Source organism: Corylus avellana, chromosome 7, assembly GCF_965113065.1.
Source record: "Corylus avellana chromosome 7, dhCorAvel1.hap1.2, whole genome shotgun sequence".
Classification (NCBI taxonomy): domain Eukaryota; kingdom Viridiplantae; phylum Streptophyta; class Magnoliopsida; order Fagales; family Betulaceae; genus Corylus; species Corylus avellana.
Window position 1 is genome coordinate 6940736 of NC_142496.1, and position 25188 is coordinate 6965923.

Consider the following 25188-nt stretch of genomic DNA (forward strand, 5'->3'; position numbering starts at 1 on the left):
ATTCTCAATCTTACATTTCCCAACCTAACTTTTAACATTACAATTATATCCAAAATTTTATAGTGATTCAATGATGATTTTAAAAGTCACGTCAAAGAGTGTAAAAGTAAGAGGGTGAGAACGAAAGTATTTGCGTCATTTCTCTCAATAAAATAAAATAAAATCTGAAGTATAATTTTTTTTTTTTTTAAGAAATGCTGAAATAACATTTCTCATTCTAAATACTCTTTTATGTCAGCCAATAAATCGCAGACATTTGGAGCCAGTTTTTTTTTTTTTTTTTTTTTTTTTTAAAAAAACAAAAGGCACAAAACTATATATGAAGGAAAAACCCCAGCCACCGAGGTAGAACCTCTGCGCTACTTCTCTTCAATCGCCACCAAAAGAAACGGTGACACTTCCCCAGTGTCACAGAACCCTATCCCTTATTTCAGCATTTGTCAACCAACTCCCTTTAACTGACAACATTTCCAAGGATCCTATTACCTCTCTCTCTCTCTCTCTCTCTCTCTCTCTCAGGCATACACACAATTACACAAAACACCTATCTACCATGCCGTACTCGGCCATTTTCCAGGGCTACATCAGAATCACCACAACCCCTTTACTTTCCATGTCTCTCAGACCCACCGCCACAACCTACTTTAGAGTCCCCAAATCCCTAAGACCTTCACTTTTACCTTTCTTTACGAGGAACCGACCGCCGGGGCTTCGGAACTCGCACGTGCGGCCCTACTCGAGACCGCGGGTCACATGCTCGGCGGTCGAGGTGGACCGGAGGGTGAGGCAGAGGAGGGTCGCTAGGCCGCTTTGGGACCAGCAGAGCTCGGGTTATGGCCGGTTCGCGTACCAGGACGTCTCGAGTGACGAGTCTGATAGTGAGTTGGGGCCCGCTAAGCAGCAATCTGTAAGTTTTAGGCTCCCCCATTTTGTGGAATTTGGGTTTTGTGTATTGGGTTTATGGTATTTTGTCGAGTTTGGCAATGCTTGGTTGGGCATTCGAAATGTTTATTCGTTTTTGGAACAGAGAATTTAGTTGAATTTAGCTTTTGAAAAACAAAGGAAAGTAGTTTTCCGAACTGCCATTTCGATTTTTGAAAGTGTATGTGATTGTAACGGTTCTGTTCTTATAACAGCTGTTAATGAAGGCAAATATGGAAAGAGAAGAGAAATGGATAGAATGAATTGACTATTGAACTAGCTATTTTGAGGATACCTAAACCTCCTAAGTATTCGAGGACTCCTCCTCCAGTTCACAAATGAACAAATGACTACAAAGCTCCTAATTACATCTCAAATGAGGCTATTTATACATCCTCCCACAACTAACACTTCAACTAACTTCTCAACTAACTAAACTGTATTATAACAGAATAACAGAATTGCTCCTACTAGCTTACCACATTTTGGTTGCTTACTTATCTAATATACCTGTTACAGTGATGTTGGTTTTGGAGTTTGTTAGAGTGAGGTTTGGATTGTGGGTGATCGACAAAAAGTGTGATTTATGTTGCATAGCCCAAACCATAAGCTCTCAGTAACCCTTTGCTGAGTAGCTGAGAAAGTTGAGGGAAGGAAATGTGAAACCTTACTACTTTGATCATCCACGAAAAAGAAGAAAAGAAATCCTACACCTTTTGCTGTTTAGTTACTAAGAAAATAAAATTGAGCTAAATGATTGCACAAAGCTTTTCTTTGTTGCTGGAACCATTATATTTGTGGTTCCTTTCGGCCCCTAACTTCTGGAAAAACTTTATCGGATAAATTTGATTTCATTTTTGCTTTTTATTTTTCTTTTTACAATTTTCCTTTGGTCTTTTGGCCACCAGATGAGCATATTTTGTTGATGCAAAGTATATTGAGTTCAATTTTGCATTGTGTTGATATTGTTGCAGAACTTGTTATCGATAAGCAATTATATTACTGGCTTCCAACATTAGTACTAGTCAATATCTTGCATGCAAAAATCTATAGATTGCTACTTCAATTTTTCTTCACATGGCTTCTAGGCTCAATATTGTTTACCTTGATGGGTTGAATCTTAGAATTAGATTAGAGGGCTCCAAACCTTTTTTCTTTTAACTCTTGGGTTCTTTCTCCTCTTGTTATTGTTTTATAAAGGGAAAATAGAAAATTGGTCCCTGGGTTTTTACATGGTTAAAAATCACTCAGGTTTAAAAAAAAGAAAAAGAATCACTTCTTAGTTTTTAGTCACTTTAAAAATACTCTTTCGATTAGCTTTTCCATCCAAATTGATGACGGAGTTTCTACCGCATTAGCCAGTCATTAAGTCACCTGCAGCCACGTAATAAATTGGACATGTCATACCTATTGCTTCCTGTGAAATTTCAATTATACCCTTAAAATAATAAAATTACGAAAAAGACAAGACATAATGAAAATGAAAAAGTAAAAAAACCCAATTGTATGGGTATGGAGGCCGACCTCCACCCCTACAGAAGAAGAGAGGTTTTTTTTTTTTGGTAATTTTATTATTTTAAAGGATATTATTGGAATTGCATAGGGGTGGGCAGATTAACCGATTACCGACTGTCTATCGACTGCGACCGAACCGACATTAACTGTCAACCGACAGAAGTCGGTCGGTAATCGGTTAAGATTTTAATACCGATTTTCGGTTTGGTAATTGGTAAAACATTTTTCTTATCGGTTTCCGAACCGAACCGATAAGGAACCGATAGTGGAGGTATAAAATGACGTCGTTTCGTTTTTAATTTTTAATTTTTCCTAATATACAATTTATTGAAATCAAAACTACGTAGTTTTGGGATGGCAGGGTTGCTATATATACATATCTTTCTTTCTTTCCCCTGACCCTAAATCAAATCCTTTGCCACCCTCCTCTTTTTGAAAACCTGTGCGCAAGATTTAAACTTGTGAAAACCCAGGCCTAATTTTTTATTTTTCCTTTTATAAACCAATTCCTAACCTAAGTTTACAAAATGTGGCTTTTGGAAAATAAAAAAATTGAGGTGACAAATGCTCTGATAAAAACTCTGATATATACAATTGAATTATAGACTTATTTCAAGTTATTTGTGAGAACCTGTTGAATTACTAAATTTTTTAACACACTTAAGGATGCTTGTTGCTTGAAGATATAGAGTTAAGGTTGTATTCTATGAATGCCTTGATCAGTTCCTGGACCTGGATGAGATTTGTATGCTAGTTTTCCTGTTCATTAATACTTAATATTCATGTGATCATGTACTTCTGTTTGATGAACACATATGATCAAGGTAGCAGAAACGATTTGTGCTATTTTTCAATTCATATGTTAAAAAAACATTGCATAACCTCATGGGAGATTTTTTTTTACACTGTATAGTCAACATTTTTCATTAAGCACCATATTGCTTATGTTGCTATGGACAAACTTAGTCTAAATTGAATTAATGCTTGGATTGGAGGGCCAAGGTTCCATTGAGGGTATCCTTTTTTTTTGTGTTCGGCGGACCTAGGGAAGATCCTTACCATAGACAATCTCTGGAAGCGGCATGTCATTGTGGTTGATTGGTGTGTTATGTACAAAAAGAATGGGAAGTCTGTGGACCACCTTTTTCTTCATTGTGAGGTTGCTTGTGCCATTTGCAATATTTTATTCAAATGATTCGGGTTGTCTTGGGTTATGCCTAAACGAGTAGTTGATTTGTTTGCTTGTTGGTGGACCGCTGGCAACTCTCGGAGTACTGCTGTTTGGAAGATGGTGCCTTTGCCTTTTGTGGTGTCTTTTGAGAGAAAGCAATGATAGGTATTTTGAGGACCGCAAGAGGACTTTGGAGGAGTTGAAAAATTGTTTTTCAACAACTTTGTATTTTTGAATAGCTGCTTATGTTTCTCCTTTAGTGATTAGTTATTATGATTTTCTTGTTCTTTTTTGCCCCTACTACCTAGATGGTTTCTCTTGTATACTTCCTGTGCATATAGAGGCGCCTTACGTTTTTAATGATATTTCGATTAATTATAAAAAAAAAGTTGCTTCAGGGTATCTCATCCAATTTATTGGATAATTTATTAGAGAAACCATGTCTTGTTTGCATGTGAGCTTTGGGTTCCATATTTAAGATTTCTTGAGAGTGAAAAAATAAAATAATCCTTTTCAAATTTTTTGGGTAAGGAGACTGAGACCTTGACCCCTAAAGCACGTTGTAACAGTATGTGCCCCTATTTTTTATTTTTGTTGGTTATCATGTTCTTCTGTTTTGTATTAACACACTTGATACATGAAACTGAGCCCAAGGCAAAACTGATTGATTCCAGACATGGTCATGATTTTTGCTCTTTCATTTGAACATATATTTAAAGGCTAAAAAGATGTTTTTGAACCTTGGGATGCTTTATAAGGACACTCAGGGATTCCTGTTCCAGCTCTTGTAGCTCTTACTCTTTGATCTATGTGCTTACCACACGCATATCAAGTGCCCATGTGATATACATGGTGTAACACTCCACCCCATTGACACTCAATATTGTCCACTTTTAGCTCTCCCGAACCAGACTTCCTAGGAGGTCACCTATCCTGATACTACTCTTGCATAAGCTTGCTTAACTGCAGAGTTCTGACGGGATCATGACCATTACGGTTTTAAAATGCGTTGTTGTCATAAATTGTGCGAGTATACATATAAGCACATCACACGTTGTTAAAGCCGTGATGGTCATGAACCCATCAGAACTTCGGAGTTAAGCGTGCTTCTGTGAGAGTAGTACCAGGATGGGTGTCCTCTTGGGAAGTCTGGTTGGGGGAGCCAAAAGCAGAAAATATTATGTGTCAATGGGGTGGGGTGTTGCACATGGTCTATGATGTTTGGATCAGTTGTTGTGAATGTTGCAAATTTTATAGCTTAGTTATGATATTTTGTTGCTCAGACAGGTTGTTATTTGGGAATGTAGTTAAGCATTGGTGATGTTGTGTCATATTTTTCATCATTCTACTTGTTAATGCATGCTATTTATATGTTTTTGTGTGAAAAATGTCTCTCTTGACTGATAGGTTTCTTGTCTCTATTCACTTTATTAGCAGTGTGCTTCGACCCTTGATAACATTGATGGGTGGAGATGGAAGTTAACAATGCTGCTTCGCAACAAAGACGAGCAAGAAGTGGCGTCAAGGGAGAGAAAAGATAGGCGTGATTTTGAGCAACTCTCAGTGCTGGCAACCAGAATGGGTTTACATAGGTATCTGATTAAGTATATATAGAAATCTTGCAACCTATAATTATATCTCTTCTGTCTTTTAAGTATAATTTGTTTTGGCAGCCATCAATATGCAAAAGTTGTCGTCTTTAGTAAAGTTCCTCTGCCAAATTATAGACCTGACCTGGATGATAGGCGTCCACAGAGAGAGGTATTGTCTTGCATCCTCACTCTTATTCCTTAACTGTTCAATGTCGTTTACTTTATGTTTATGGAGAAGGGATGACTTGCTTCTCTTTGAGCATTTTTGTGAAAAGCTTGCCTGAATTTCACTTAATTAAAATGGATGAGATGGGCAATTCTTGTTTTTAACCCTAGGAAGTTTGTGCAAATTTCTTGAAGGTACTAAATTTTGCATCGTAGTGAAGCCTATGTGATTTACTTACTTTTTGGCTACAAACAGGTGATTTTACCTTTAGGATTGCAAAGAGAAGTAGATGCTCATCTCAAGGCTTATCTTTCTCAAAAATCTATGCGCACTGGAAGTTTCTCAGATAATTCCTTTTCAAGATCAAGCAGTGCTGGAAGTGTTGTTACTGATGAGGGGCTTTACGAGCAGCAGGAGCCCTTGAAACAGAATAGTGTTGCCATGGAGAAAATCCTCCGACAGAGAAGTTTGCAATTGCGAAATAAGCAACAGGATTGGCAGGTTTGCAGACTAACATCTGGATTACTTTCTTCTTGCTGTCGTTATCCTACAGCCCTTTTTTACTGTAGCACTTTGTTCATGATGTAGTTATCCTACCTCTCTCTCTCTCTCAATACTTTCTTAAAGACTGGCGTGCGCATTTGCTTTGTTTTGGATTTTTTTTTTTTTTTTTTTATTAGAGATGTGGCTCTTTCTCAATTAAAACTTAGGTTTACCCTGGTTTATTTTCATTTTGGAAATTTTTTATTTTTTATTTTTAAGAAATATTTTGTATATTTTTCGTAGAATAATATGATGTGTTGACATGATCCAAATATTTTAAATTCTTGACAAACAAATTCTCCAAGGAGCATGAGTAAAGAATTTCTGATTCTCCTTTTGTTCATTTTTTATTTTTTTATATCTGACCTGTCCGTGCAGTGAATAGTTTGCATAGCACCATATTAGGTGAAATGCCTCTCTTTTGACGTGAAAAGGTTTAGAAGTGGTTACTTGTGAGGTTTACTATTGACAAGTTTTGTGGTTTTATGCATATTAGTGGTGCAAGATTAGGTTTAAGACACTTATAATGTTGTTTGGATGCCTATCCTTGAGCTTAAATCCTTACTCTTGCAATCTTTGTATGAGTTGACAATGTTTCTATCACTTCTTCTGTAAACTTTAGGGGAAGCTTCTGTGCACTTCCTGTGCGCATTAGGTCTCGAACTTTTCTGATAAAACTTTAATATTATTGTCAAAAAAGAAAAAAGGAATCGTTCTTTTGCTTTGTTCCTGTTATCTTCTTTTGGTAAACTATTAGCACGTTCTCATACCCTTGAATATAAGACATATGGTGCTCACTTATGCATGTTTACTTTATTAATACATTATATTTGTTTGCTTTTATGTTTCATGTTAATAAGTTTTTCTCTTGCAATAATTGGTTTGTATAAGGAGTAATCAAATGATTGGTGTATGCTCGTTTTCATTGTATTTCACTTTTTGAAGTAATATTAATGAGGCTTTCACTCGTTTTCATTGTATTTCCCCCTTTTTTTCACCTGTAAATAACTGCAAGTGTTTTGTTAATATCTATTCCTCTATAGGAATCTCCTGAAGGTCAAAAGATGCTTGAATTTCGTAGAAGTCTCCCTGCATTCAAAGCGAGAGATGCATTATTAAAAGCCATTTCTGAAAATCAGGTGAAGTATGATTCATGGTCACTATTGTAGATCATGGTTGACTGTCTTACCTATATTCCTTTACAAGTATGAGTTTGCCTTCAAGAAGAAATTAGTTAGGCTATCTCATATGCATTTTAGGGGTTGTTATATGTTGGAATCCTTTTTGTTTGTGTTCCTAACCTGCTACAGACATTTATTTATTTCTACATCAAAGGATTAGTTTTATTGGAATAAGATGATTGTGTATGTGCTGTTGCAAGTATACTTATCAGTGATATATTACTGCATCAAGGTATGCCTCTGTGTGTGCGTGTGCCTTCCTCAATGAAGCTGGTGATTTTTTTTTTCTTAAACCAAAGGACGCATCTGATGCATTACTTTATACCCAACAATTAATCTATTACCTTCTTTTTTTAATAATTAATTTCTAAAATCTCAATCACAAGTTATCGTATATTCCTTTAGCTGTGACATTTTTCCTTTTCTGTTATATTGCTGATTCTGGTATTTCTGGGGTTACTAGTTGGTGATAGAAGATTGTTTTCACACTTGATATGGTCATTATGAATGTAAGAATACCACGTTGAAGAGGATTTCATTTCTACTATCATGATTTTTATTGTTGGTATTCCTTGATGTCTAATACAATGCAATGGGTCTGCGGATGTGTGTAATTTGTGCAGAAGTGGAGATGTACGTTTTGGCATTTTGGTTATCTAACCCCTAAATAATTTCATTGAGACTAAAACATCTATACCATTGTTGTTTTATGATTTTGCTACATTTATTCCAAAAATATAATTTATTGCCATATGAATTGCCATAATGATTTAGGGTGGCAATAAAATTAATAGGAGCAAGTACAAAATGAGAAGAGAATTCTCTGCAACTTGGCGGCGCATGTAGGCTCGTCCACTGTCTGTTATTGTTAGAGTTTTGTTTTTCTTCACGCTGCATTAGGTGTTATGTGTTTGAGAATGGATTAGTATTATGGTGTTGCTAAGGTGTTGTTCAATTGAATCCAAAATGTTTGAGATGGTGGTGAGGGATTCGTGAAAGTTGCAGGGATTGTATTCCATACATGTTCTTGGGTAAGGCTGACAGCCATTGGTTGCTAGCCACTGTAGAGGAATTGCTGCGAGGGATAGGAACGTTGGTGTTCTGTAGATGCTCCAGAGCTTGCTCTCCTGTTGTCCTCGCCTAATGCTGCTCGAGCAAGCATGGGCATTTCTTGCTCGTGGAGAAGCACAGAGGAGGCAGATGGAGGGGTCACATCCTTGTGTTGAAAGGGAGAAATGGCGAAGGGTGGAGGACTTTCACGGCGGAGACGCATAAGAGAAAGCATTTGTTGACGTCGACACCCCTGATGTAGGGGGGAAAAGGCTGTATGTAGAGGTCTTGAAGTCTCCAATAGTCTCTTCCTTATCGACGGGCAATTCTGGGAAGGCCAATTTGGTTGCCCGGTTGGGACAGACAACGACTGGTCGGCTGCCGTTTTTAGGTGTTGTAGGGTATGGAGGAAATCCTAGCTTTTACGCTGGTGGAATCTGCCCGAGATTGGAAGAAAATTTTGGTGAAAGTCTTGATTCTTTCACCCCTAGAGAGACGTTGAAGCGTATCAATATGGATGTGTCTTGGTGCTTAACTTGGCTAGATCAGGTTCTTAAAGTTGCCTTTGTGGGTAATGGGTCCCAACCCAAAGCTGGGTCTTCGAAACCCAGTGCTGACCCAACTAAGCCCAAGACTGCCAAAATGTCCACTTGTGTTTCATGCAACTTGAGATTAAAAAGGTAAGGCCCTAATGGGCTTGGGAGGAGCTCGGGCTAAGTTCCCTCTAAAGCTCTAGTCACACTTGTTGAAATGGAAAAAAAGGCAGGGTGCTGAGCCTTTCAGATTGGGGTTCCCGAGTTGGGTTAAGTGCCGGATCCTTTTGGTGTTGTTCTGTAGTTGCTGTTTCATGTGGAGGGGAGTAAGGCAAGCTTTGCAGAAACTATCAGAGGTGTTGTAGAGTCTTCGAGGTTCTCTCAAAATCATTTCAGATGTTGTCGACGGTGATGGTCCGAAGGCGGTGTGGAGGTGTTGCGGTCCCTTTGGTATGGAGGCATTGCAGAGCCTGCTGGAGGTGCTCAGAGTCATTTAGATGTTGCCGATGGTGATAGGTCGAAGGTGGTGTGGAGGTGTTACGACCCTTATGGCATGGAGGCATTTGATGGTGCTGTGGTTAGTCCTGATATCAGCTTAGGGCCTTTGGGTGGTTGTATGCTGGACCTCAGTCTTGGTATTGGATAGACAATCTAGATATTGGTGCTTTTGCCTCGGGGCTTGTTGGGGGTTGCCTTCCTAGACATCTTAAGGCTAGGTGAACTCTTGCTGTCAATAAGGGGAGTATACCTCCTTCATTGATCTTTGTTCCCTCTGTCCTTACTTTCTTTGCAAGTGTCATGGGGAGGCTAAAGTTACTAGGGATATTGGGAAAGTACCAACTCTATCTGCCTTGGCAGGGATGGATTTGGGTTGTGGTGGAAGGAATAGGCAGCTTGTGTACAACCCGCCACTTGGTGGAAGGAATAGGCAGCTTGTGTACAACCCGCCACTTTGTGGGGACGTGGATCTTTTCAACGGGGAGGAAGCCTCTCTTTGAACTCCTCTAAGATTCTTCTCTGCCTTTGAAGTAACTTGGTCTATCATTGGGGCCCTCCTATAAGGCCAAGCATATTTGGGATGATGTTATTGAGAAGATAGAGTGTCGTTTGGCTACTTGAAAAATGATGTATCTGTCTAAGAGCACTAGCAACAGACTTCCTAAATCTTATTCAATTTCCTAAATGTAGGGAAAATTCCTAAAAAGTCTCCTGCAACAGACTTCCTTGGTGTCCTTAAACTAAGGGAAATCCATTGAAACCAAAAGTGCTACCCAACCAAATCCCATGTGCCTTTAGTGGCATTTCTTGCAAAGACTCTCTGAGGTTTCCTCCATATACCTCAGCCCCATGCCTTTGCGCACCAACTTCAGCCTCGGTCCAGCCTTCCTCCTCTCCAACTTAGCTGGTTCTTGCTCCAGCTCATAATTAAATTCCGGGAGATCCAAAATCCAAAAAAAGAAAAACACAGGCAAAAAATTGGCAAGAAATCCAGGCATGGTAGGCACCGAATTATTAATTACACACCTCCCATCACATGGACTAATTGGCATTAAATCCAATCCAAATGGGTCCTGTCCAAAACTCCACTGGATCTCCCCCTACCTGTTTAGTTTGTGACTACTTGCCCTTGGCCTCCACTCCCAAACCAAAACAACTTGTGACTTATCCATCAATCCTGTGAGTCCCGTTCCGCCACCTTTCTTGCTCCAGCCTGTGGGCATAGTTGACAAAAGGAAGTGGGGCTCTGCACTAGCCACACAGTCCTTTTCTCTAACTAAAATTCGGTGGTCCTAGGAAAGATCCTTACCATGGATAATCTCAGAAAGTGGCACGTCATTGTGGTCGATAGGTGTTGCATGTGTAAAAAGAATGGGGAGTCTGTGGACCATCTTTTTCTTCTTTGTGAGGTTGCTGTTGCTATTTAGAATGTTTTCTTGGGTCAATTTGGGATATCTTGGATGGTTTTCTTTTATAGCATGCACTTTGTAATTGCTTTGACACAGCAGCCTGTTTTGATCAGTCCATCTGTACTGCCTTGTATGGATAGATAGGGATACAATTTTCTGTACCATCAGTTTATTACATGGTTTCTGTGTAGATACATTGGCTGTTATACATGCATGGGACTAAACAAATGATTAAGGTGATTAATAATACATATAATTTTGCAGGTCATTGTTGTCTCAGGTGAAACTGGCTGTGGTAAAACTACACAACTTCCTCAATACATCTTGGAATCTGAAATTGAAGCTGTTCGTGGAGCTGTCTGTAGTATTATATGTACTCAGCCTAGACGAATATCTGCGATGTCTGTTTCTGAAAGAGTTGCTGCAGAACGAGGGGAGAAACTGGGAGAATCTGTAAGTTTTGTGGCTGATCTTATGACTTGCTTCAAGAATTTTTTAAGCTTGTCAATAATTTTTATTAGCAGATGGACATTTAATGCCCCCCCCCCCCCCCCCTTCCCAATTAAATCTTTCTTCTTCTGAAAGGTTGGTTACAAAGTTCGGCTTGAGGGAGTGAAAGGAAGGGACACTCGCCTTCTTTTTTGCACCACTGGTATATTGTTGAGGAGATTACTTTTGGATAGAAATTTGAAAGGGGTAACTCACGTTATTGTTGATGAGATACACGAACGTGGAATGAATGAAGGTAACATAGGAATTGATTATGTTTTGTTCATCAGTATATCAAATATGAAGTTTACCGTTGTTTGCTTTTATGTCAGATTTTCTTCTTATTGTCCTCAAAGATCTCCTTCCTCGTAGACCAGAGTTGAGGTTAATTTTGATGAGTGCAACCCTCAATGCGGAGCTTTTCTCTTCCTACTTTGGTGGTGCTCCAACAATGCATATCCCTGTAAGTTCAGGATTCTAATCACTATATCATTTGTATGTCAAAATCTACCTCATATAGTCAATCAGCAATCACAGCACATATAATATGAACACAACTGATGAAGTGTTTGTTGGTAGAGGATGAAGTTTTGTGTACTCCATGACTATAATATTAATTTCGTAAACAGGGGTAACTCATCTTCTTGTTTGCTTTTTATTAAGTGTGTTGTGTATCAATAACTTTTGAGGCCAGCTCATTTAAGATCACCAACATTATGCCTACTCATTTATGTTGTAGTCTGTAATGGCCTTTACAGTGTGTTACACTTTGCTGGAGGGCATTATGGTCCCTATTGAATGCTGAAGAAGTGGTTCAGATTCTTATCACTTTCTTCTAAAGCTTCTCAAAAATTCACTTCCTAAGCTTGATCTTAATTTTTGAAAATAGGTTAAACTATGAGCTAAATTGAGAAGTGAAGACTTTTGAAATTTTGGCAAAGCCAACTTCTTTTTCAAAGTTAGAAACCTAAATTGGCTTTGATTTTTGTTGAATTTTTGCTTGATACGTCAAGCTAGAAGCATAGTTTTTATTTTTTGATAAGTAATAATGATATAAAAAGCGCAGAGGGGCACAACCCACATACACAGGAAGTATAAAAGAGAGCGCCTAAGAGGGAGAAAAATGAAAAAGGAAATCAGAGAAACTAATCCCTATAGGAGCAAGCCAAGCGGCTGTCCAGGAATACAAAGTAAAGAAGAAGAAATGGGTCAATTCCTCTATGGTCCTAGTGGAGTTCTCAAAGCATCTAGCATTCCTTTCATTCCAAATACACCACATGAGACACAGAGGGATCATCTTCCACACTACTGCACTTCGGGAACGTCCTCCCGACCACCAACAATCGAACAAGCGCCTCACCTTGCAAGGCATGACCCAATGCAACCCAAATCGATCAAAAATAGTATGCCAAAGAATGCTCGCGGTCTCGCAATGGAGAAAAAGATGATTGACTGACTCTCCATTCTTCTTACACATACAACACCACTCCACTATCACTGGGTTCCTCTTCCGCAGGGTGTCGTGAGTCAAAATTTTGCCTAAGGCCGCGGTCCACCCGAAAAAAGCCACTCGCATAGGCACCTTAGTACGCCAAATGCTCTTCCAAGGAAACACCTCATGATCTAAATTAGACAAGGCCTTGAAAAGTGACTTAACCTCGAACTTGCCTTTCTTAGACGATGACCATCGAATATGATCCACAGAACTTGTGGATATCTTGCAAGAGTACAACCGGTCTAAGAAAGCAGAAATCAAAATCCATCTCCCAGTCCTGTACGGGCCGCACAAAAATGACATTCCACTCGACTACCCCACTCCTCCACATGAAGTTATCCTTCACCCAAGCTTCTTTATGTCTGGCGATGTTGAACAAGGACGGGAAAGCATGCTTCAAAGTGGAATCCCCACACCAAATATCATGCCAAAAAGGAACTTTCGAACCCACCCCCACCTCAAAACGGATGCCTTTGGCAAAAAAATCCCAACCTTGACGAATGTGCTTCCATAAGCTCACACCATGGGAACCCAAGACCTTCTTTGTTCACCACCCACTATCCTGATCTCCATACTTAGATTTGATAACTTTATACCAGAAAGCCTCACTCTCATTCGCATATCTCCAAAGCTATTTACCTAGGAGAGCTTGATTAAACTGATGCAACTTTCGAATGCCAAGCCCGCCGTACCGAAAGGGATGACAGACTTGATTCCAATTTACAAGATGCATCTTAGGCTCGTCTCGCACCCCTCCCCATAAGAAATCTCTTTGAACTTTCTCAAGTCTTTTAGCTACCCTCATAGGGATCGGAAACAGAGACAAAAAAAGTTGGTAGATTAGAGAGCAAACTCTTAATGAGAGTTAAACGACCTCCTTTAGAGAGATACATTCTCTTCCAACCTGCCATTTGACGCTCAATCTTTTCGATCACATCATTCCAAATAGCTGTATCCTTATGTGCCGCCCCAAGAGGGAGACCCAAATACTTCATAGGCAAATCGGCAACACTACACCCAAGGATATCAGCTAAACCCTCAATGTTTTTCACCTCCCCAATAGCCACAATTTTAGACTTTTCAAGATTCACTCTCAAACCCGAAACAGCTTCAAAACATAAAAGAATGAGCCGCACATACCGGATTTGCTCGATCGAAGCTTCACAAAAAATCAAGGTGTCATCAGCAAATAAAGAGTGAGAGACCACCAACTCCGATAATACCCTATTTCCCACCGAGAAGCCATTCAAAAAGCCTAAGTCAATCGTCGCATTCACCATCTTACTCAATGCCTCCATAACAAGCACAAAAAGTAACGGAGAAAGCGGGTCCCCTTGCCGAATTCCCCTCGAGCTATTAAAGAAGCCTTCCGGAGAACCATTCACAAGAATGGAAAATCTTACCGACGTAATACACCACTCTATGAAGGAGGATAGTTAAAGCTTTATAAGGTGAACTATTTATCAAGGTATACATGTCTTGGAGATTTTGATTATTGAGTGTGTAGTAGTTACTCAGTGAAGGAGGATATTGGTCAGTAGGAGGTGATGGAGAGCATGACCTTAGCTTGAATAGTATGACAAGGAGATACATGTAGCCGGTCCCAATTAGTTGAGGAAGGATCCATTGTGCCGACCCTAGTTTAGTTTGAATTATGGCTTAGTTGAGTTGAATTGAGTTTGAAGTACTTAGATCTCTCTAAACAATTTTATTTTTTATTTTTTTGATAAGTAATGTCTCTAAACAATTTTTATTTTTATTTTTATTTTTTATTTTTTATATATCATAACAGTTTATGATTAGAATAATTATTCTCAAAATGCTATTAGCTGATCTTTGATTCGTTGGCTCTTACTAGATGGATCTTCTCTTGTTTGTTCGTGTTCTTTTTTTTTTTTTTGGGTGATAAATTTACTTAATGCTGATTCCTTTTCATCTGTTTGTTTCATTTCTCTTCTGTATTTTGTGTATACTTAGAGAGTGCCCCCGCTGCCTTGGACTTTTACATCTATCAGGAAAAGAGAGAATATGACATGATCCTAATGTAAAGAATGCTGGACTAACCATTTACCTTGGGGTGTGGTGTTTTTCTTTTTGTTTATTCCAGGGTTTTACATATCCAGTACGTGCACATTTTCTGGAGAATATTATTGAAATGACAGGATATCGGTTGACTACATATAATCAAATTGATGATTATGGTCAAGAAAAGGGGTGGAAAATGCAGAAACAAGCTCAAGCTTTAAGGAAGAGGAAGAGCCAGATTGCTTCTTCTGTTGAGGTATACAAATTTTTTTGTGCTCATCCAGTTTTTGTTGTCCGCTCTTGGTTCAATGGTGATATGTTTCTATCCTTGTGAACAGGATGCACTTGAAGATGCTGACTTTAAGGAGTATAGCTTACGGACTCAGGACTCTTTATCCTGTTGGAATCCTGACTCAATTGGTTTTAACCTCATTGAGCATGTGCTCTGCCACATAGTCAAGAAAGAAAGGCCTGGTGCTGTATTGGTTTTTATGACTGGTTGGGATGACATAAATTCGTTGAAGGACCAGCTCCAAACTCATCCTCTCTTGGGTGATCCGAGCAGGGTGTTGCTGCTTGCATGCCATGGTTCCATGGCCAGCTCTGAGCAGGTTATTGAATTATTTATCCTTTGTTGTCTTCTCTAAGCATATTTATTACTGTCATCTTGTCTTTGAAAGCTATTGGAAAATGGCAAAATTTTCCAATAAATGGAATCATTTTATTCTAAAGTATGTTGATAATTACTCTCATTTGAATCAATATGCTAATTGTGGATTTGAGGAGCATTTGGGGTTAATGAGGCAAGGGCTCTAAGTCAACACCTTGAGAGCCTTAAATTGCCTGTGCTCCATGATTAAAGCTCTGGCCCTAAGCCTTGACTTGTGTCCTAACTGTACAGATCATAGATTTGAATGTGAGGACTTCTTACTACACTATTACTCTTTCATATTAAATCATTCTTTTAGTTTCTTATTTAATGTAACAAATCGTGCATTATTGTTGGGCTTGTGCCAAGACAACCCAAGTTTTTTTATTTGATAATTAATCGAATTTCATTAAAACCAAAGGGTGCACTCAAGTATACAGGACGTATACAAGAGAAACACCTAACCAGCAAAGATAAAAGATCAAAATAGTCATGGAAATTAAAAATATGGAAACAATCATAGGCAGCTATCCAATGGAAAAGGGAGTTAAAGAAGAAGGCTTTTAACTCCGCCACTATTCTCTCTGTCTTTAAAGCTTTAGTAATTTCTCTCTCCTAATATATCACATAAAGCATAGCAAAATCATTTTCTAAATGGCTTTACTTTGAGGGCTACCAAGCTTTCCTCTCCAACAAGCGAAGAGATCTTTCATTTGATGAGGCATGAGCAATGCTAAGAAGAACAAGCTGAAGGTAGAGTTCCATAATGCACTAGCTACCTCACAATGAAGTGAAAGATGGTCAACTGTTTCTCCACTTTTCTTACACAAACAATACCAATTAATCAGAATGATATGCCGCTTCTTTAAGTTATCAAAAGTGAGTATCTTATCTAGAGCAGACAACCAAACAAAGAAAGCCACTCTCACAGAGGCCTTATGGTGCCAAATACACCTCTAAGGGAAAGAGGTGCTATCATTGGGGGTTAGGACATTTTACCACGAGCTAACCTCAAACTGCCCTCTTGGAGGGGAATCCAGTAAAGCTTGTCTACACCATAATTTCTCAATCTGATGGAGTACATTTGATTGAAGGACGAAGTAAAGAATTCCAACTCCTAGCGTTGTTCTAACAAAATTAATGTTCCATTGGGGAAAGCCATTAGAAAATTGAAGATGATCTGTTGCAAAAGCATCCCTAAGGCAGGCAATGCTAAACAACTCTGGATGCAGTCCCTTAAGGGGCAACATGCCACACCATACGTTATGCAAAAAGCTAACCTTGGAGCCATCCCCATCCTTAAATCTAGTAAAACTACAAAACTCCTCCCAAGCTTTCCTACTAAATTTCCATAGCCCCATGCTATACAGCCCATTGACTCCATTAGAGCACCACTCGCCCCATTGGCTGCCATATTTAAGGTTCACTACCAGTTTCCACATTGCCTTCCTCTCATAAGCATAAAACTATAACCACTTCCGTAAAAGAGCTTGGTTGAACATGAGCAAATTTTGGACCCCCAAACTCGCCTCGGAAGCCAGAGATAACACATCTTAGACCAGCTTACCAGGTAAGATTTGACCTCTTCGCCCATACCTCCCCACAGGAAATCCCACTGTAATTTCTCAAATTGGTTGGCTACGCTAGTCAGGAGGGGGAACAATGACATAAAGTAGGTAGACAAATTAGATAATGTGCTCATGATCAAGGTAATCCTATCCCCTTTAGACAAGTACAACTGCTTCCAAGCAGCCAATCATCGTTCAATCTTCTCAATAATGCCATTCCAAATAGATTTAGCTTTAAACAATGCACCCAAAGGAAGACCTAGGTACTCCTTAGGCAAGGAGGAGGCCCTGCATCCCTAAATCCTAACTAAGCCTTCTATGTTATTGACATTACCAACAAGAACCCAGTTTGACTTGGTCAAATTAATCTTCAAACCCGATACAACTTTAAACTTAAGAACAAACAACGTAAAAGACGATGGTGATTTTCTGAATCCGAGTATAGTGAACTATCCAACTACACCATTTCTTCCCAAAACCACTCTTTCTCAGCATGTACAACAGAAAATCTCAATTGATGTGGTCATAAGCTTTTTCAATATCTAATTTGCAAAGCACAACCCAAGTTAAATAGATATGCTGAATCCGACCACCAAAAGAGAATTAGGATTTTTTGTTGTGTACTTGAAGCTGACCAGAAATTCAAGTTGTGTTTAATTATTACTAGCGGCATGCATCCCAAAACGAATTATAGCAGCACTTACGTATAACTCCTAATTAATTGTCAGATTTCATTTTGGTTAATGAAATACTAGTATATGAAAATTCTGTATAAATTAATCCAAAGTTAGTTCAACCCAATAACAACCAAACCCTACCAACGCAATTTGGGTTCAAAATCCCAGGTTCAGCCCAATTGGTTTAATTGGAAACCTGAAGCTTTGAGGTATAGTTTACAGTGTAACCCTACCAATTGCCATCTCTGAAGTATTCATTTTTGCCTTGAATTTTGTATCTACCAACTCTTGGTAGTTTGTGCTGAAAGATGACTAAAGCCTGTCTCTTACATGTATTACATCATATCTTATTCACATGTTCAGATATGAATGATACCGTTCATCTAATGCTTGCAGACTTTCCTGATTCCTTTTTTATATTGTTTTGCATACAGAGGTTAATTTTTGATAAGCCTCAAGATGGAGTGAGGAAAATAGTTCTAGCTACAAACATGGCTGAGACTAGTATTACCATCAATGATGTCGTTTATGTGGTTGATTGTGGAAAGGCAAAAGAGACATCATATGATGCACTAAATAACACTCCATGTTTGTTGCCATCCTGGATATCAAAGGCTGCTGCTCGACAAGTAAGATTATTCCAATAACAAGTCAATTTTCATATCTTGTTTATGAGATTATATACTTATATTAAAAAAGAAAAAGAAAAAGGTGTATAAGATTATATCTGACATGAAAGTATCTTTTATTTTGTTGTGAATTTTTCTTTTCCATGTATAAAATGCATTAGTTACTATGCATATTGGTGAGCATAGGAAAATAAAATAAAACTCTAACCATAGGCGTGCCAAATCTTGTGGATGCTTATTTGTGGGTGCATTTGGTTGATGGCAACAGGGTCCAGGCAGGATAAATGCTTTGTAGGTTTTTTTTTTTTTTTTTTTTTTTTTTTCCTTTTTCTTTTTTCCCAGGTCTAACAGCCCCCCACTCCCCCGCTCTCTCAACTACCAAAAATTGTCAGTGTCCCCCAAATGACAATAATACCCTTAATAAACATAAAATAATCATAATAAAAGAAAAAAAGATAAAGGATGATATCCTCATTGGAACCTTATCTCTCTCATTGCCGAGACAGTAAGTCGCCACCACGCAAGGCCTAGGCTCGCCAAATTCCTTCATATAAGTGTCGGTAATTCAATTTCTGTGTGCTGCCAGTGGACTAGTTCTTCATGGAAACACCTGTAGCGCACTTTGTTGAATTGTGGAACTATTACTTTGGGTTTCATGTGTTGTGTCTTGATTGTTGAGTTGCAGATTGTAATGGAGTCTTTTGTTGAATCTTTGTGAGGTTGCGTTTCAGTAGGCAAGATATCATAGAAGGAGATTTCAGCAACACTAGTGTTTTGGTGGTTTGCAGATTTGGCCACCAGCATTTCCTTTTTTTTTTTTCTTTTTTTCCGAATTTATAGGGGTACTTTTGCTTAATGAATTTTTTTTAAGGTTATTTTTGTCTTTTTGCTGTCCTTGAGGGGAGGATATTGACAATGTTTAGAAGTATGGGAGGGGCATTGGCGCAATTGATAGTTTGGGGAGGGGTAGGGAGAGAGAAATCACCAATAGAGTGAGTGGTAGTTTGGTGGGAATGTAGACTTTTCCAAAAAAAAAAAAAAAAACTAAAAAATTCATAGGTTTTAGCGGGTCAACTTTGTTTGTATAGGATGTTTGAACGATCTGACCTGCTTTGCAGCATGTTTTATAAACATATAATCATTTGTTTACCGCAATTACATGATATACTTGTTTTGATGTATATTGATCTCTCCTTTCCCAAATCTCCCAAAAAGTCATCCAGCATAAGAAATTTTGTGTTCTTTTCCTATTCAATAAGAAGTTATTTAATGTTTGGTTCGGATCCTATCATGCTCAGTTTGACCTGTACATTTATATAACACCTGCAATTTAAACCATGGTTCAGTTAAAGGACATATATTTGTGCTGGACTGACATATGAAATGTGCTTACAATCAAAAATGAAAAATGGAGATACGGTCCCTTTTCCTCTAGAAAAGCTTCTACTTGCATTGTTTGTTGGCAGGTGTGGTTGTATCTAGTAACTAGGGGCTTTAAAAGCCCCTTAGACTTCACTGAAGTTCATTTAGCTTCAAACAAGCAAGTGGAAGTGAGTGGATTTGGATCTGTAATTGTCAGCCTAGGATCAGGTCATCCCCTTTACCTAAATGAAGGTGTTCTTGAAACTTATTCGCAAATCTTGTAACTCGTAATGTAGATTTTGAAGTATGGATTACCCACATTCTTGCTGCCACAAATATAAATATTGTATAATGTATTAGTTATATAGTAGTAAAATTTTGAAGTAAGGTTTAACAGTTCCTTTGACACTGTTTACTTTTTACTGCAAGATTTGATTCATTTAATGGACTGCTGATATTAGTTTTCCACTTCTGTTTTATAGAGGAGGGGAAGAGCTGGCCGAGTTCAGCCTGGCGAGTGTTACCATCTCTATCCCAGATGTGTATACGATGCTTTTGCTGATTATCAATTGCCAGAACTCCTAAGGACACCATTACAGTCGTTATGTTTACAAATCAAAAGTTTACAACTTGGAAGTATTTCACAATTCTTATCTAGGGCATTGCAGCCACCGGAACCTCTATCGGTAAATTTCAATTTCAATTTCCTTCTCAGTCTCTGCATATTCATTACTGTCCTGGAATGTATTTTGCCAGTTTTCTCACTTCTTTTTTGTATGCTATTAAAATACATGCTTTTCATAACGAGCCCGTATTTTTCTGCTTCTATCGTCATTGTTATTTTATGTGATTCTGTATGTTAGTTCTTTGAATCATGCTTATTTTGTAGGTTCAAAATGCTGTGGAATACTTGAACATCATTGGGGCTTTGGACGAGAATGAAAATCTGACTGTGCTAGGTATAGAACTTACACGCTCGCGCGCGCGCATGCGCACACAAAATTTTTGTTTCTAAGCTATTTCATGGTAGTGCTGTTTGTTAACATCCACAGAACCATGACTGGTTGCTTTGCAGGACGCAACTTGTCAACGCTTCCAGTTGAGCCAAAGCTTGGGAAAATGCTCATATTTGGGGCTCTTTTCAACTGCCTAGATCCAATTATGACCGTTGTTGCTGGCCTTAGTGCCAGAGATCCCTTCCTGATGCCATTCGACAAGAAGGATGTAAGTTTCATACTATGTTTAATGCTATGTTTTGATGATTTTATATGATTTAGTATGTATTCTCGTTTTTATGTTTACCTTCTCTGCATGTCAGCATGTTTTTATTGATGTATTTCTTCCATTCTGTATACACATCTTTTGATTGAAATGTGAGATAATTTAGGATCTGAATATTCAGGATAAGCTAAAGTATGACGTTATAAGCATACCGTAGGTCATTTAAGTTTGGAGTATAAGTGTAGGAATAGAGATTGTTGAGGTTATAAATTTGTTATGACTACTGTTAGAGAAGTTAGAAAAAGCATATGTAAGAATTGAGAAATGCTATACTTTCCAAAAGTGTAGCATTTCTCATAAGAATTTAAACTTGGACAAGCCACTGTACTAGTTATGTTGTTTTCCTACATGTAAATGCCAAGAACGACTTTTACCACTTGTACCAGAGTTCCAGTCTCAAATTATTTTGGGTTTCTTTCGCTGGTTGATGGTGAGGCAGAATTAAAATCGTAACTAATAATTAATATCAAGTATGGGTTCTCAACTACAATGGAGTGAGGAATCACCTTTTGTTTTTTTTCTTCACTTTTTTCGCAGCTTGCAGAGTCAGCAAAAGCGCAATTCTCTGCCCGTGACTACAGTGACCATCTTGCACTTGTCCGAGCTTATGAGGGTTGGAAAGATGCTGAAAGACATCAATCTGGTTACGAGTACTGTTGGAGAAATTTCCTTTCTGCTCAAACTCTGAAAGCCATTGACTCTCTTCGGAAGCAGTTCTTTTGCTTGCTTAAGGATAGTGGTCTAGTTGATCAGAACACCGAAAACTGCAATAGATGGAGCCATGATGAGCATCTTGTCCGAGCAGTCATCTGTGCAGGCTTGTACCCTGGAATATGTTCTGTTGTGGTAAGTTATGTTCTCCCCCCACCATATGAGTTGGAGATCGAAGTACTCTATCAGAAAGTGTGAAAGGGTATAAATGAATATAAATTTAGAGGCTTTTATTTTTTCTTTGGGGAGGGGCACAGGTGGGGGTCGGTAAGTGGGTTATGGGTGTGGGGCAAAAGAATCAAAAAAAAATTACCACCCTTTGTAAAGGTCAATACCTAATTTTTACTTTTTTGGGGCCTAAAGGCATAACATAGTTCTGCGGTCCTCCCCCCCTCTCCTCCCTTTTCCTGTTTTCTTGACTCTTGTCTGTGTCTCTCTTTCACAGGTACACACACATGCACACATACACACATACATCTGTGTTACTTCTTTTGGTTTACAGAAAACTCTTTTTTTTCCTGACTCATTATTCTTGCTGCCTCCATTATCTTTACTTTTCTTCCGGTATGGTTTTTTTTGTCGTGTTAAATGAAGTTTCAGTGAGCAAATAGAATAAGCGACCCAGTTTTTTACTAATTAAATGAATTAATCTGGCTGGCCAACAGCTATCTTAAGGTCACATTTGGTACGCAAGGATGGACCTAAGAAAGGAATGATTATTCCTATGGAATAGCCACTCTTATTTAGAATAATTAGTGACATGGAATAGCTATCCCCTAAAATGAGGAATAGCTATTTGCCTAGGAATGGAATAGCATTTTTCTCAACTTTTTTTTTTTTGTTTGGAACCCAAAAATTAAAAGAAAAATCATTCCGATTGTTGGGGATAGTCGGCCGTCATAACATTTGCACTGGGGCTGGTTGGACCACCCCGGGAGCCCCTTGGGGTGCTTGGGGGTGGTCGGCCACCCATGGGGAATGAATTGTTTTCTATTTTTTTTTTTTTTAATTTTTGGGTTCCCATGAAAGAAAAAAAGAAAAGAAAATTGGGTTAATCATTTGTAGAGCTAGGGTATTTTAGGTAATTTGATTCAATTTCAATGTGGATGTTTGGTCATTTCTGTTTTGTCACCAAACGAATGAACATGGATGGTCATTTTATTTCAGCTTCTTGTATTCCTAGTAATATTGATTCCTATTCTTAAGTAGTCATCATTCCCGTGTACCAAACTTACCATTTTATTTATCTTTTAAGCTTGCTGATGACATTTTTGTCGATACAATTTTGTTTCTACAGAATAAAGAGAAGTCAATTGCATTAAAAACAATGGAGGATGGGCAAGTACTTTTGTACTCGGTGAGTTTCTTCTCCTCTTTTGGCTACTTATTTCATTCTTACATGCAATTGTGCTTTTGAATGGGAATGCTGATTCATCAAAATTCTGATTGCACTGATGGTTATTAATTCTGAACCGTATCAAATAGAATTCTGTGAATGCTGGAATACCCAAAATTCCATATCCATGGCTAGTTTTCAATGAAAAGGTGAAAGTTAATTCAGTATTTCTTCGGGATTCAACTGGTGTCTCTGATTCCGTGCTGCTCTTATTTGGTGGGAACATTTCAAGGGGTGGTCTAGTGAGTTCTTTCACTTCAGTTATGCTTATTGCTTCCAGGATATACATTATTGATGGAAGGTACTGATGCTATAAATGGCTTTTGATAGGATGGACACCTGAAAATGCTGGGAGGATACTTGGAATTTTTCATGAAACCTGCTTTAGCAGAGATGTATTTAAGCTTAAAGAGAGGACTTGAGGATCTGATGCAGAGGAAAGTAAGAATTTACCATTTTTCACAGATCACAAGTCAAATGCATTTGAATTTCCAGAGATGATCTATTTCTGTTTGTTTTTTAGTCGTGTTGCACCCTTATTTCTTGATCCGGATCTCTCTCTCTCTCTCTAAACAATTCCTTGAGGCAAAATTTGATTGACCAAAAAACCCTCGATAGTTTTAAAGATGTGGAGCTTTTAGATAAGGACATTATTGTTAAATCCAAAAAGGAAAAATTATGAATGCTTATCACAGAGCCACAACATCAAGCTAACTTGGTCCACTCTATCACCTTACTTAGTAATTCATCTAAACAGAAGAAAAAAAATCTGCAAAATATCTATTAATATAGATAATTTGTTTATCAAGCCAAATTAGCCATTCTAGAATGGACCCTTTAGAATTGAGCCCACTTAAATATGATTCACTACCATATATTAATAATTGCAACTAGTGTTTTTGTTTACCCAAAAAAGAATGCTGTCAATGGTGTAGATCATCTTTTGTTAAAATATTATGACAAAAAAGATAATTTTTTATTTTTTATATGCATCATAAAACAGAATGTTAGTAGTTTTATCAAAACGTTTATTAGATACTACTTTATTTATAAGAACATTATAATAAATTATATATTATTATGAAAATGCTTGACATGCAAAAGCACACATGGTTGTTAGTATGCGTGTGTATATATATATATATATATACACCAATGTTGATGTGTACATTGATTTGATATTTGTGGGCAGATTTTGGATCCTAAGTTGGATGTACAATCAGAGAATGAGCTCCTGTCGGCTGTAAGATTGCTGGTATCGGAGGACCAGTGTAATGGTAGATTTGTCTTCAATCGCCAAGTAGCAGCACCCTCAAAGAAGACTACAAAAGAGCCACTACCAGGCAACCTCTTGAGTGGTGGAGGTGGTGATAATTCAAAGAATCAGCTACAGGCACTGCTTGCCAGGGCAGGACATGAAGCACCCACCTACAAGACAAGGCAGCTGAGAAACAACCAGTTCCGTTCCACTGTGATGTTTAATGGGTTGAATTTTGACGGGCAACCTTGCAGCAATAAGAAACTCGCAGAAAAGGATGCCGCTGCTGAGGCTCTGCTGTGGTTGAAGGGTGAGAGCCAATCAACTCCCGCAGATATTGACCATATGTCTATGCTTCTAAAGAAGAGCAAAAAGAAAGATCGGAAAAGATCCTCAACCCGCAGTGCTAAGTGGGGTTAAACTGACTACAAGAACTAATTATTGTTATTTCCCACCAACAAAAGAACTCCCTAGTCCCTAGTGAAAGGTTTGGTGGAACGGAATCGAGTTCGAATCTTTCTGGACATGGAGTTGCAACCAGAGAAGGGAACTGGATTTTCATAACATCTATAGCAGGTGCTGACCTTAGTGAACCCTCAATATATATATTTCTTGACATGGAGTTTCAACTAGAAGGGAAGCTGGAGTTCATAAAATCCATGGCTGATGCTGACCTTATTGAATCCTTAATCTAGAAGGGCAAACATTCTTTGGAGGCCAAAGGAGAGAGATTCACTGAAGACGCAAATATGGCTTGTACTTTTACACGAAGATGCTGCCAGTCTCAGATCGAAGATAAGTTACTGCTGTATAAGGTATACCTTAGAATAGAAAATTCTTGCTCGCAAGAAAGAATTAGATCGATTTATGCTACTCAGTTTTGGGAAATTGCTCATGTAAAAAAGGAAAGCATGGTGGAAGAAAGCCTTTGCCTCCTTGAACTGGAAAGTGTGACACAACTTTCACTAGTCAGGACTCAGGACCAAGTATTTGATGTACACCACATTCATTTGTAGCCCAATGTTATTTATGAAAGATGTGTTGAAACACATGTCAATCTTTCTCCAAA

The 25188-nt window shown here is 38.3% G+C and overlaps 1 protein-coding gene across 1 annotated transcript; it reads left to right on the forward strand.

The window, feature by feature from the left end:
- Positions 1-368: 368 nt before the first annotated feature.
- Positions 369-25188, forward strand: LOC132183871 (DEA(D/H)-box RNA helicase family protein). Its single transcript, XM_059597331.2, has 19 exons — positions 369-907; positions 5042-5199; positions 5281-5368; positions 5621-5866; positions 6952-7047; positions 10844-11032; positions 11165-11324; positions 11401-11531; positions 14671-14844; positions 14927-15199; positions 17917-18111; positions 19956-20159; positions 20363-20432; positions 20549-20697; positions 21292-21600; positions 22763-22822; positions 22951-23103; positions 23192-23302; positions 24054-25188. The coding sequence occupies exons 1-19, from the start codon at positions 554-556 to the stop codon at positions 24537-24539; spliced, it is 3606 nt and encodes a 1201-aa protein (XP_059453314.2). The 5' UTR covers positions 369-553; the 3' UTR covers positions 24540-25188.

Excerpts from the sequence above, each read along its gene's own strand:
- LOC132183871 (XM_059597331.2), top strand. The coding sequence starts at position 554 with ATGCCGTACTCGGCCATTTTCCAGGGCTACATCAGAATCACCACAACC. Across the intron at positions 14,845-14,926 it reads AGATTGCTTCTTCTGTTGAG|GATGCACTTGAAGATGCTGA; the intron begins GTATACAAATTT and ends CCTTGTGAACAG. Across the intron at positions 21,601-22,762 it reads CTGGAATATGTTCTGTTGTG|AATAAAGAGAAGTCAATTGC; the intron begins GTAAGTTATGTT and ends TTGTTTCTACAG.